The 14,141-nt window shown below is 36.6% G+C and overlaps 1 protein-coding gene across 1 annotated transcript; it reads right to left on the bottom strand.

The window, feature by feature from the left end:
• Nucleotides 1-24: 24 nt before the first annotated feature.
• LCTL (lactase like) lies at nucleotides 25-12,324 on the bottom strand (the record flags this gene model as incomplete). Its single annotated transcript, XM_082005049.1, has 14 exons — nucleotides 25-140; nucleotides 1,408-1,471; nucleotides 1,997-2,196; nucleotides 2,640-2,766; nucleotides 3,122-3,396; nucleotides 4,117-4,278; nucleotides 4,372-4,426; nucleotides 5,067-5,162; nucleotides 5,667-5,795; nucleotides 6,076-6,185; nucleotides 6,444-6,531; nucleotides 8,120-8,280; nucleotides 9,367-9,535; nucleotides 12,295-12,324. The coding sequence occupies 14 exons, from the start codon at nucleotides 12,322-12,324 to the stop codon at nucleotides 25-27; spliced, it is 1,782 nt and encodes a 593-aa protein (XP_081861175.1).
• Between the last annotated feature and the right edge of the window lie 1,817 nt (nucleotides 12,325-14,141).

Below are 14,141 nucleotides of genomic sequence, written 5' to 3'. Positions count from 1 at the left end.
GAAGATGTGTGTAAGCATGCAATTTTAACTATGATTTCGAAGGTAGAATATTAGTAGGACAATGCTGATGAATATGCAGAGTGTGAAAACTGTAGGAAGAACAATCTCTGTCACTGTTTCCATGTGAGTAATCAGGGAATCTAAAATTTGAGAAATGAATAATATGTAAGAAATTTAATCTTCTGGAGTACACTAATTGTTAATTTAGAGTTAACTTAGATTAAGGATTTTTTTGAACATTTATGGCTAAAATTATTTTGTTAAATGTTGACATTGGCATAAACAGCAAACAAACCAAAAAAATTTCGTAAGTCTGCAAAAGCTGGAGCAAATCCATGATGGTTTTCCCTCTCTTTTTCTTTCTAAGGTAAATTTTTGAAGATATGTCAGTGCGCAAAGTGCTGCAAAAATTGTGCTTACTATGAATTAGCTTCAGTGCATTAGCACTTCAGTACATTACCTGCCCCCAAGGGAAGGGTCAAAAAGAAAATTGTCAAAGTTAAATCCTTGGGAAGCACTTTAGCCTTTTTATGATTGTTTTGCAGCTCTTTGAAAAACTGAATGGGTTTTATTTTGTAGAATTTTGCTCCACAGATAAGGCTCAAAGAGTTCAGTAAACACAGTTAATTCACATAGAACATATCACTCAGTAGTTGAGGCTAAGTAGGATAAACTTAGGATAGCTGCTTTGATGTTTTCTACTGCGTGGAATTTATCTTATCCTTTTTATGAGACTTTATAATACTTACTTAATCTCTCTTAGAAGTTTCAACTGCAGTAGACTATTCTCCTAGTTCAGGAATTACGAAAGGTCCTGAATTACATTGGGAAGGGCTTAAGTGAGATGGATTAGCCTGGCACTGCGGAAATTGCAGGCAAAGTCTGCTGTATTTACATATTCTTGAGCAGCTGCTGCAAGTTGTGCTGTTCTTAGCTTTGTTACCAGGAATATGAAAAAACAGAAATGTGGCTTAACACTACCTTAGGCTAGTGCTTAGCCCATTTTTAAAGTAGTTTCATTGTATGTAGAAGTCAAATATTTTAGATATTTTCTGTCTGCATGTTTGTCTTGATTCGTCTGGCTTCGTTTTATGTTTGAAAGAGCATTTAGCACTTTTATTATTTTAAGAATAATACTGTCATTTCTAGCTTTAATTTTAAATAGTAACTCTTACAGGCTGTGTATTCCATTAACATCCAAAGTTTATCCGTTTAGCTACAGTGATTTTAGTTGGAGAGAATCAATAAAGACATTTTTCTGTAGAGGCTGTTGTAGTTGAAAGCAGTTGTTCTTTCAAGTAGAAGATTCATTTTAGGACCTGCTAATAGTAGTATTCACAGAGAAATTTAAAATCTGAAACTTACATAATACCCTTTTATAAAACAAAACAGAAGACACATACTTACCTGTAGCAAGGAGATGGTGTGTGGTAGAGCAAGTGTCCATGGCCTTCCAATACCAATTCCCCACCTGAGAAGGTTGACATGCAGCAGTCTGTTAGACTGTAATATTCATTCACAGCAGCTTCTTCTCTGTCCCTGAACATTTTTCCTTTACAATTGACTTGAAACTACTTTATTCTGTCAACACATGATTTTCTGAAAGTTTCTTTGTATCTCTGTCATTTTTATTGCAGTATATTTCTTATAGTTAAGCGTTTAATAAAATTTTTAAAAGCACAGAGTATATTCCATATTGTTTTCCAATAAGGTACCACGTATGTGTAATTTTCTGCCTAGAAATCTGACAGAGCACTGGTAACTTATGATTTAGAGTTTTTGTTCACATCAGTAAGTCCAATTAGAATTTGTGAAATGCTTTAGAAACAGTAATTGAGGTTGCTTCCACTTTTCTCTGTCTCTGGAGGCCTGTGTATTTAACACATCCCTAATTTACAGAACCAACATGTCAAATTTCATGCAAGTTTCATGAAATTCAATGTGATATTTGCCCATATATTGAAGAAAAAAGAATAAAATTAGAAATTGACGTCACCTCTCTTGGATTTGGGAATCCGTTTGCACTGATAATATTTTTATAATAGTCAACGGATGCCTTTGGGTATCGTGGTTTGTTCTTGTTTTTAAAATCAATGTGATAAAATCCGAATCTTTCAGAGAAGCCTTTGTTCCATTCAAATTTATCCAGCAGTGACCAGGCAGTATAACCTTTGACATTAACACCATCGTTTAGAGCTGCAAACAGAATGCAAATTATTCTGTTAAACTTGCCTGTGTTTTGTCATCCTTAAAGTATGGTTCCGTAGGTGTTTTGGTTTATACCAGAAAGAGATAGGGAGGGGAGAGGAGGACAGAAAAATTTAGGTTCTTCGAAAGTGTTATCTTTAGCTTAGAGGTCCTAAAGCTCTGAAAGAATGGTAATTAGGTACAATTTCTCCTTTCCAAAAGTGGAAACTGATGATCTATTACAGTATTAAATCTCATGTAGGTTACTGTATTTATTAGCATCAGTATGTTTGGCTAGATTGTCATTTGTGAAAATTTATTAGTCTAGTTTGCTGTCCCTTTTGATCTGTGAATATTTCTTTCTCTATGACGTAAATTACAGGAGTAAAAAGTAATCAGAAGGTGAAAATGCTCAAAAAGCTCATGCACTAAAAAGATGTTTTTAAAGTTACCTTTCAGTATTTCATTAATATATCCTTTCAGATACTCTATCCGCCATTCATCACACAGTTGAGTACACTGTACCTTTTCAGAAACTCCATTCTCTGTCACATAAATGAGAGGGTTCCCATACTGTGTCTGCAAATAAGGATATATTTAGACCGGTTCATATAAACAAAATCATTTTATTTTGACAGAACATATGGGACTCTTAGGAAAATGCATTAAAAGCAATTTTTTAGATTTATTTTCAGTTACCTTTAGTAAGAAAAATGTGTAACTAGGAATTTAAGTTAACTATGGTTTTTATTTTAAAATTATTGAATTCTGTAGTTTTCTGAACTGAACTTAAGGGTTTTTTTGGCAAAGAGACTTCCCAGATATATAGGTGAAACTGTTGAAAATCTGAAATAGTATAAGTGCAGCTCCTGCAGCTTCTGCATGTAACCAGACATTTTGTTCACTTCCTTTTAAAGATTTACTCTGTAATCACCTTAATAAAGTTGAGTAATCTTCTGAATCCCCAGGGCACAGAATATAACCATTTAGGTCCTGGAGCTGGCCATTTTGGGTCCACCAGTTCAACCAAATCACGGTCAGTGTAGTAACTGGACACTTGCAGAAAGGGAAAGCTCTTCTGTATAACATAACGAGTAGTAAAATGACCTATTCCCAGGAAATCCGATGTGCCTTTAATATAGTTTTTCTCTTGCACTGAGAAAGTTGGTAATCTTGATGTCCCCAGGCCCTGCTGGGCACTCTTCCTACCTATCAAAATAATTATAGGAAACATACTTCTGAGGAGCACAGAAATTTGTTTTCTTTATCTCACCAACAATAAATACAGTTTTCTTGAACTTAGTGTAGAGGACACTTTAGCTTGATTGCTTTTTTTAAGATAAAATAATCTTGCCTCCTTTTGGTTTGGAGGGGTAAGTTGGGTACAATACATGGAGAAGACAGTGAATGAAAATGCTGAGGGTTTTTTCTAAAGAGCATGACAATGTCAACAGAATGCTTGGAAACCTAACGTGACAAGGACAGAAGTGCTTTGCTGCTGTGTACATTGCCTATCTTCTTCATTCTGTGAAAAAAAGATAGCGAAACCCAGTAGAAATGCAAGCTTTAGTGATGAAAAACTGCTGGTTCTTTGTTCTTAGGTGGAAAATCTAGAAAAATATTTAACAACTCCCTGTCTTGGTTAGGCCAGTAAAAATGGACTATAACTGAAAAGCGAGGTAGTTTCTTCCTTTCCAGTTTGGAGCACTCAGGTGTGCAACTGTTGGGGTCAACAGCAGCTCAACTTTTTAGTTCCAGTATGTTCCCCAAACTGCTCAGGGGCTGTCCCCAGCCCATGGGCCATTTGTTCCTTAGCCTTGTGTCACCTATGTCCTCGTACTTGAGTACACTACACGTTGGTCAGGGGCTATTCCACTGCAATATGATGTGTGTAATTTATTCACGTTATAGTGTGTTACTGGGGCTTACCTACATAATTCTTCATAATTTCTGGATAGTCTCCTCTGTAAATTGGATTTGCAAACCATCCCAAATGAAACTGTATGTATCTTTCAGCAGCGTCTCTATCTGTGTGGCTATGTGGATCAACAGGTTCACCCCAGTCACTAGTTAGGGAAATTCCAACCATACCTTAAAACATAAAGTGACAATTCTGCAGTTTATACATAATCTTTAAGCCCTTAATACAAATAGAAGCATAATTACAGAACGAATCCTTGTTACCTTGCTGCTCACTACGCCATGTGTTGTTGTAAGAGTGCCATACTTTTGCGTGAGTCTGTAAGTTAAAAAAATAATGATGATATGCACATTTTAATCAGTTATGTCATAATATAGAAAGCCAGCGAAGGTCAAGAGCAGTTTTTGCACTAAGGTGTGTCTGAAAATATAATTTCATGTGAGATGCCAAAAAAGCATTTATGCAACATTCTTTCCCTAAATTCCAGGAGGTCCTCATGCAGGTGATATGCAGCATTCAGTATAGCGTCCTCTCCAGTGATTCCAGTCTTTGTGTGTCTTTGCCTAATTTGTTCAGGCAAGTGAAAGTTTATTTTTACAAGAGCTAGACTTACTGAAGTCACCTGCAAAATTCATTTCAACAAGTTAGGACTTCTTTTTCTAGAGTAAACTGGTTATTTTCTTACTCAACCAGTTTCACATTATGTTTCAAAGAAACATTTAAATTACAAGGAAGAATTTATGTTGTTGCAGCAAAGTGTCACAACAAGCACCTAGCTTCTCCTGCTGCACATGAATATGCATTGGACATTTAAAATAGTGTGATAATTTTATGTGCTAGTTGGAAATGGCATCATTACAAAATTATATTCCTTTTTAAAGAGCAGAATTAATAAACTTGATCACGCTGCTAAAAATTCTTAATTCACACCTAATTTACAGCATGATTTTAGTTTTACTTTAATTATATGGTGCGCTGCTTTGTACGCTCCGCATCCACCGAGCTTCAGTCCTGGTGCATGTTCTCCTGTTTCATACCCCTTTTCAGCAACTGCCTGCAAATACGTAGAGTTAGTTATTCTCTGAACAGCAGAGCTAATGAATTTGCTACCCTCCTTTGGACTTGGATCCTCTGCTCTTTTGCATGGTCTGTGTCTCAATTGTTTCTCTCCAGCCCTCTTTTTCCTTCCCCTCCCCTTGGCTCCCAGCTACCACCCTGCCGCGTGGTTGGTAATACGCTGTGGCTTGTTGGAAGCAATGTGTTGGTGACTCGTGTTAGCGGACTGGCTTGCCAGCTTGCTGTTCCCCAATGACATGCATGAAGGGCAAGTTACAACTGCCTTTCTGATTTCTGTGCCTCTCTCTTCAGCTGATGATTTTTCAAAACTTGACTGGAATTTCATGTCTTGAAACTCTGCCCTTGTGCAGAATCCGGCCACTGAGATTTTGGGGCACAAAGATTAATGGCGTAAGTCTCTTCCTCTAGTGCCACTTTCACAGAATTTTGGGAACAGAACGGTGTAATGGGAGTGATTGGAAGGAAAGTGTTGATAACTTACCCAAGGATTACTAAAAGTAATCCAGTGTTTCACACGATCGCCAAACTTCTCAAAACATAGGTTTGCATAATCATTAAAATAATTTACCATGCTTATATTTTGCCAGCCACCATACTTTTCTTGGAGAACCTTCACAAATAAGAATTTCAAGAATCAATAATGTTATTTAAAGTTCAGCTGCCTAGAGACTTTTATTTATATTTCAGTAGCTCAGAAGGAGATTTTTCAAAACTTTAATGTGTATAAACTACTATGTATATAAAATGCAAATGAATAGAAAATAATTATAAACACACTTAAAAACATCTTTAAGCATTTTGCTAAAGTACACATAGTCCTTAAACTTAGAAATAAACTTTCTATCAAAACATGTATATTAGACATTTCAGTAATTTAAATATTGTCTAACCTGTGGAAGATCCCAATGGTAGAGGCTCACAATAGGGATAATATTGTTTTCCAGAAGACTATTAATTGTATCGTTGTAGAACTGTATTCCCTTCTCATTCAGTTGCTCTGCTGGTTGCACACACAGACAAGAAATTACCTGGACTGTTTTTCAAATAACTGGAAGAATAGAAATCTAAAAATTTTAACCAAGGAATTTCACATTACAGTGATGGGTGTACTGTAATGGATGTGTAATGGTTAAACTGTTCTGCAGGCAAAGAAACAGAAATCCTTTTAACAGTAATGTCAAGCAACTATGGTATACTTGGGAGTAAAATTATTTGCCTACTAATACTGGTAAGAATATGGTGAAATTGTTATGCTTACATTTGATGCCAGTGGGCATAATCCGAGGCCATGAGATAGAGAATAGATAGTGATTAACTTTCAGCTCCTTCAGTAACTGAATATCATCCTGTGAAAAGAGAAACCAATTAAAATAGCTCAAGTCCAAGCAGAATAACTTCAGTTATTCATCTGTCTTAAATAATACTGAATGCAGAAAATCTATGGAAGAGCTGCACAAAAGAGGATTCTATCAGTTATTTTCTGCGTTTGTTTTAAGATGATGGCTCTTTCTACTTGTATACTTCCTTTTTTACCTTTTTTTTTCTTGACTCTGTAAAGAATACTTGTAATGTGTTGAGTTAACAACCATGGAAACTGAATGCATTCACCATCAAATAGAGGATGGAAATTTAGTTGAAAAACTGCAACACAATTATATTTATGTCAGAATTTGTAATGTGCATGTTTTAAAAATGAATGTAAGCCTGTAAACCTTGACCTCAAACATTTCAGCTTAGGCACAAAAACATGGCTACACAGGCTTTCATTGACTGTCTCATAGTGGAGTTAGCACAAAAAAATAAATTCATTATAAACATGTTCTTTTTCTAAGAAATCATACCTCTTCAATATTAAGTGAAATTAGAAATTGATGATATATGAGCCAATGCAAAGAGAATTCTGATGATGAAAGCAAATAGAGGAAGAGTGCTTTTACATAGAGGACCATGTAACTGAACACATGCAAGCAAGTTTCAGAAAGTGTCGCAAAATGCGAGCCTACAGTAGTGAGTAAACATTGAAGTACTATTAGTTGCGCCTGAATCTTCTCTGAAAAATAGGTCCTGTCGTCATTGTATCAGTCTCTTCTGATGCAACAGCCTCATAAGCCTCAGAGTTCCAACTTCTCTGTCGGTTTTTATTAAGCTGTTCTTTCATGTTTTTGCTTGTTTCAGAGAGATCTAATGAAATCTCTCATGCATTTTCACATTTTAGAATAGTAAGGCATAATTAGTTTCTTTCCTCTTAGTTCTTGCTGAAACCTCTGGTTGTCCTTTGGATTTCATATATGTGGAAAAACCTCAGTGGAATGTAACTTTTACCAAATTAGTTGGAATTCAAATTAGGTAATATTGGCTTATCACAGTCATTTGGATTCCTCTTGCTGTGTATCTGTCTTTCCTCTAGGACAGTAATTCTAAAATTGCTTTTGATAGTTTTAAGCTTGGAACCATATTGCTAATAGAGCTGCATTTATTATTTATTTATTATCCATTCAAAAAACTGGAAAACATTCAGACTGAATTGTAAAGCATCTGATGGTTTTATTATTCTTAAATATATGTAGAAAACCCTTAAAGCTGCTCAAACACACAACAAAAGGTGTTAATTTTATTCAAAGATCAAATGCATTCATTGTTGTTCTAGCTAAACCTTTGGACTTCCCACAAAATTTGGAATATTTCTTTGGACAGAAAAATCCTGAAAAACTGAGACCTATTTGGGAAATACTGTGGTATTACTGGTTTTATGAGGTTATTAGGAAAGAATATCTTACTGAACTAATTGAAAATATCATCCCTAGGCTTCTGAAGTTAAACGACCCTAGAGAGCAACTAAAGAATTTAATCTTTGCTGTTATTTCAAAATGGGAAATCAGTATCATGAAATGGCTCCAGAATGTTTCTAGAGGGGTAGTTCCTCTTTAACAATACCTTAACTTTGTAGTAGCCATCACATGCTGAATCTCCTGTTTCGTTTCTAAACACTTCCCCTTTCTTGTGAGTAAAAGCATCCCAGATACTTGGTCCTTTCCCATCCTTGTCCCAGGCCCCTTCAGTCTGGTATGCAGAACTTCCAACACCCCATAAAAAACCTAAAGGTAAAAGGAAGAGAGTTATAATTTAAACATTTTCCTGCAAAACTGGTCTTCATACTAAATTTTTGTATAAGAAAGCAATTGATACACCTTCACAGCTGCATAGCTTGATGTGAAATGTGCATGATTGCATGCCTGCTGAACATGGGACTGATGTTTTCTACGTGAAACTTTATTGGTGCATAAAAAGGGACTGTCTGAAAAAGTGGCATAGACTAAAGGGATCCTTTTCTGATGCACTGAAAAAGGAATCTCATTCTTTCATATATTAAACCTTGTTGCTATTATTTGACAGTGATGAGGTAGTGCATTGGTAGTGTGGCAGAAATACCTTACTGCAAGAAAAAATTAGGTTCCCACATAATTTTTACCTGCTAGTTTTTATGTGGTTTTTAGCGATTACAAGTTTAGCTGTTGTTACATAAAATATATAGAAAAATTCTGGATTCTATTCCTAGCATTATACAAAAGGACGTGATTAATCCATTTCATAGGCCACTTAAAAATTTAAGCATGGAAACAAATCAGTGCCTATATCTTTTTAGTTGTGTTTTCAGTTGAATGAAATGTGTGAGTGTGTATAAATATATGCTGGAGAAAGGACAAAATTTCCTAAAGCACTACTGAAGAGTGAATTGGATAATACTAAACAACTTTGAAGCAAACCCAACACAATTATTTCACTCACATTCATTTCTTAAGTTAGCTGCATGACAAAGGATATTTTTAGTTTATAATTCTTCATTAGTTGTAGATAATTTATGAAAAACGAGAAGTGTTCTTAGGTGTGATTTGTTATACTGTGCATCTTATTCAATCACAGACAGGAAAGGGAGATCTGGATATGAAATATCAATCTATTAGCATTTACTCTGAGTTTACTGTTTTAAGTGACTGTATGCAGCGCAGAGTTATGTGAATCCTTATATTTCCAGGGCTAGGTGCAGAAGATAATATTAAGTATGCATTCTGCAAGAGCCTGAATTTTTCTTTTTGCCATTTCCCCAGTAGCTTTCTCGTGCAAACACACAAGTAGATCCTAGAGCGTTATAAAACCCACAATCAACTGTAGCTCAAAAGTACCAGCTGGAAAAGTGCCATAATAGAAAGAGCCTGGATTATTCTTTGTCCACTGGAAATCCTCAGCTGTATTCAGCTGTATTACCGGCACAAGCATATACCATATTCTCAACATGTAAATCTTCATTGCTGTTAATTTCATCACTGCAGACTGTTCTCTGCAAGCTCCCACCTGATAAAATAGAAAAGCATTGTCAGGTATTGCCGCTCTACAAAGCGGGCTTAGGGTGATCAAAAGGCAAAAGTTTTTTTTTCTGTTGAATGGGTACGATTTGCATTGAAGGCTAAAATCAGTGCCTGGAGTAAGTAGAAGATGCAGTTAAGCTCTGGCAAATGTGATGAAAATGAGAGAAGAATGAAGTGCAAAATTATCACTATTAGAAGTGTTGTCTGCATATTTTCCATAACGCTATTTATCTTTACTATATTCTAAAATTCTGTACTGGATTTCAGACTGTCCCACCAGTGTTGGTAACTAAAACCCTGCAAACAGTAATTGTGAGTGGGAGTGAGAAATAAAAGTCATTATGCTACTAGCATCTTGTCACTTAAATATGTAATGGGAACAAGCCTTCTGGAAATTAAAAGGGAAAATTAATACTGCAATTGTTGCAGTTTTAATAATTGCAGCTTTTATCTTGGTGATGGCCCTTTTACCCAGTTCCAGCATCGATTTAAAATGCTACTATGTATGCACGGTATTTTTGACTGTTAAATAGGGTTACGCTATTGGTGAGATGACCAATTTTAACCGTTTTAAATAAGATTTCAGAAGGGCTTTGTAAAACAGCACTATTTTCCCCAAATTTATACAGCTCCCAAAGGACCTGTTTTACATTGCTGATTTGCTGTTGGTGAATTTGAAGATGGGGTTAGAAAGTGAGGAAAATCCAAGCCTTTAGGCTTGGATTAAAAGAATCTTCACCTCTGCATTTCTAATATGAACGTTTAGTTTGCAAGGGGGAAAAAGAAAGTGCAGACTACAACTTTGTATTTTGGGTAACTCATTTGGAGCTAGGAACAACAGTTGAATCAAAATCAGTATATTTTTTTGCCTTTTGGCCTGGTAACTGTATTAGAAATAATTTCAGTACTTTAAGAATTGCTCAACCACAAGAAACACATTTTTAAACAAACATGATTTTACAACAACCTGGATTGAAGAAAATAGTCTTATTTTATGCACAGTTCATTGTGGAATATTCAATCATAGAATCATAGAATAGTTTGGGTTGGAAGGGACCTTTAAAGGTCATCTAGTCAAACCCCCCAATTAATTATCAATTATTAAGTTAATTATAAATTAATTTTCTTTTCAAATGAATACCTGCTTTTTGGAACTTCATTGCTGTTTTTCTGGCACATACCGTTACAAATACAGCAGAAGAAACAGCTATTCGAATACTGCAAAAAGGTTCATCAAGTTTAGACTGTAAGGCTGGTATTACAAAACACCCTTCTGACTCTCATTGTAGCTATATTACCTTCTACCCTGATTTTAGATTGAGTTATTTTAATTTTCCCCCATTTCTGGCTTACCTGGTGTTCTTTGCAATGGATGTGCCCCAACTGGGAGATTCCTGTGAACTGCCAGAAATTTACCAGGACATTCAGAATAAATTTACTTTCACAGAAGAATTGCACGGAATTAATCCAACTGTCACAAAAACTCGGGAGAAGCATCTAGTTGAAAACAGCATTTTGTTCACTTACAGCCAAAACAAAAAAGAACAATCCTTTTGTATTCAGTCAATGCTGCAGGAAAAGGTTTAGCTTAACCGTACGAATCTTTTAGCAATGAGATATTTTCCTTTGTAAGCAAAATCAGCTTTGCGAGTGATCTATATGTTCATACATAATTGCACTTGCTCTTGAATAGGGTATTTGTAGACATTTTTCTCTTGGTGCAAATGTCTGTATCCTAGATGGTATTTGGCAGAGAGATCTCACTGGGAGATTTTGTGAAGCCAAGGGTTTTGTTTTTCGTGGCATAATTTTCAATCAGATATTCAGGATGCAGTCTTCAAAAATAATATGCTTTTTCTTTTCTCTTGTTTCTAGAGGAATTCCTTATGGTGATGTCTCTGTGGAAAAAACAACTCTTCCCAGTCTTGGAGGTCAGCTGTTCAGCTTGAGCTATAGCTGTTCATTCTTTTAGTTCTGTGTGTTACCATTCAGTCCCCCCTCATAGATAGTATGCATTGAAAAGACTGTGTAACGAGCAAACCCATTGCTAGGGTTTGCTGGGCTGAAAACATGTGGTTTCAGACATTGCTCTTCACCTGGCTTTCAGGAATGGAAAGCCTTTCTCTGCTGAGAGAGAAGGGGATGAGCCTCCTGAGACTAGCAGAGAAGATGACTACTGCTCTTGTGTGGGAGGCCTGAGGTAGGACAGAGATGCTGCAGAGGGAGGCTCTGGACAGCACTGGTGCAAAAAGATGTGTGAACCTTTCACCCATCCACCCTAAGGAAAGGGGGTCTGTAAGTGAAGGGAGTCTTGTAGGGGAAGCAGAAAAAGCACCAGCTCTGTTGGCTCTAGGTAGTTGGGTGATTTTCTCCTCAGTGCAGTGGACCCACATAGCTACTGACACTTGGGCTTTCTGTGGGTGGATGACTCATGACCATGCAACATGCTATCCTGTGCCTTTCAACTTTGTAAGCAGTTTGTAAGCAAATTCCCATTTATTTGTTTAGCTACTTGGTTTTGTCTTTTTTTTGTTGTTGTTTTTTAGAGCAGTACTGGTGCCCTCTCGCGGTCGATTTCATGCAAAAGCATTAGCTAAAAATGTTGCCTAGTAGTCTAAGACAAATAACAACGTTGTAGTTCATATTCTGCCTCTGATCTCAGAAGGGAAAAAGTGCATTGAAACTATACAGGGAATATCATCAGGAGCTCCTTGTTCATCCATGCAGGTCTCTTGGTACGCTCACTTTGACTTCCTGCTCATCAGGATGGACCATTTTCGAGCATGGAGGAGGTGATCCTTGAAAATCAACCAGCTCATGCACTTTGTGATTTATGATGCACATAAAGGTCGGTATTGTATACATAGGTCAGGCTACTGCAGATGAGTAGTGCTTAAGGCATGTTTTTAAGTGGCTATACATTTGGCATGCTTTATCTCCTGCAGGAGTGGGTAGAGCAGTGTACAAGAGTCACTGCAGAGCTGTATGATGCTAGAGTTGTTGTGATGATTAAGGGTGTGTATTAGTCATTTCTTGTTAAATCACAATTGCACCTAAAAAACACACCAAAAACAAAGGCTTTGGCATGCCAAGAGGGAGACTATGACTATTCAGAGAACTGACAGTGGAAGCAGACAAAGACAGATCACTGTTCTTTATGGATGAGAGGCTGAGGCCCAGGGAGACTGGACAGAAATCACACAGGGATTTTGTATCAGGCTGAGAACTGAACTCAGATCTCTTGGCTCTCTGCCCAGTGCCATACGTATGAGCCAGTTTGCTGCTTTAGGGACATTTGGTGAATTGTCACTGACTTCAGTGGTCAGCAGGAGCAAGCCCTTAGTGTGCACGAAAACATGATTCTTTCAAACTACCTTTAAGATGGGCTGCTAGAAACATGATACTGTTCCACGCTGTAAGTTGTGCTTACATGGGTTTTCTTTCCTAACACAATCTTTTTATGTGCTGATGTTTCCCAGTTTTCTGCATAAAAGCCCAACTTTACCCCCCCCCCCCAAAAAAAAAAAGAAAAGTTGTGAGATATTTACATTGCTGCAGCTTGGTCATTTTTTCCTCCTGTTTCATCTTGGAAAAGTTTTATTAGCAGCAGTTTTTAAAATGTGCCAGAAACACATCAAGGCTATAAAAGCTTTTATTTTCTTTTATTAGTAAAAAAATGTTTAAAAAAATGTACTCAGTGGAGTCCATCCAAAATTGCCCAATGACTGCAGCAAAATCACCTGGAAAGTAAGTTATGGAACTGGCTTACTACGGTGGGTTGTGAAGTCGGGGGAAAGTCACAACTGACTCTCAGTTTACAGTTTATCTGCTGTTTACTTGTCTACAGCCTGGAGTGGATCTTCATCCATAAATGATGCAGATGTTTATGTATTGTCTTCCTGCAGAGTACTATGTGACCATACCACAAAAACTTTGGCACAAAACCCGCTATCTGAAACGAATTGATACTTATCCTCCCAGTTTAAGTTCTATATTATATATGCTATACTTTGTGTTGTATATATATGCTATACTTTGTGTTGTAAAACCTCTTCGCTCCAGATAGACAACCAGAGATGGCGTAACCCCTAATAGCAGATACCATAAAACTGGTATTTATTTGATGAAAAAAGTAGAAGCTGTCTTCTCCTAATTCCCTGGCAGCTGCTCAGACAACTAGACCAAATCATCCTCATACAATTATAACCTATCTCCCCAGCTTCCTGATGCTTCATTCTTCCGACTTGCACTCCCTTTCCAAGCTTGAATAGGCCTTTTCTGTCTCAGAGAGAAAAATCCTTTCTTATTACACAGTGACCCGAAAAACACATAATTTTTCCAGTGTGTGGTCTACTGCAACTACCCTGAGATATTGGAGATTTTTCAAAATCAAAACAAAATCCACTTACAATTGTTCTTGGAACAAAAACACTTGTATAACTGTACTTGTATTTTTCTGTGTTACAAAATGACTTTCGTTGCATTATGTTAGCTGTTTTTGGAAACTTTTTGTCTAACCCTCAACTGTACTAATGGCCTGGACTTGCTTTTCAGAGAAAAATAGAAAATTGGAAGTAATTGAAATGAGGATG

Source organism: Phaethon aethereus (genome assembly GCF_964289735.1).
Source record: "Phaethon aethereus genome assembly, chromosome: 12".
Taxonomy (NCBI): domain Eukaryota; kingdom Metazoa; phylum Chordata; class Aves; order Phaethontiformes; family Phaethontidae; genus Phaethon; species Phaethon aethereus.
The sequence above is the reverse complement of the archived record's forward strand: the minus strand, read 5'-3'. Positions and strand labels throughout refer to the sequence as shown.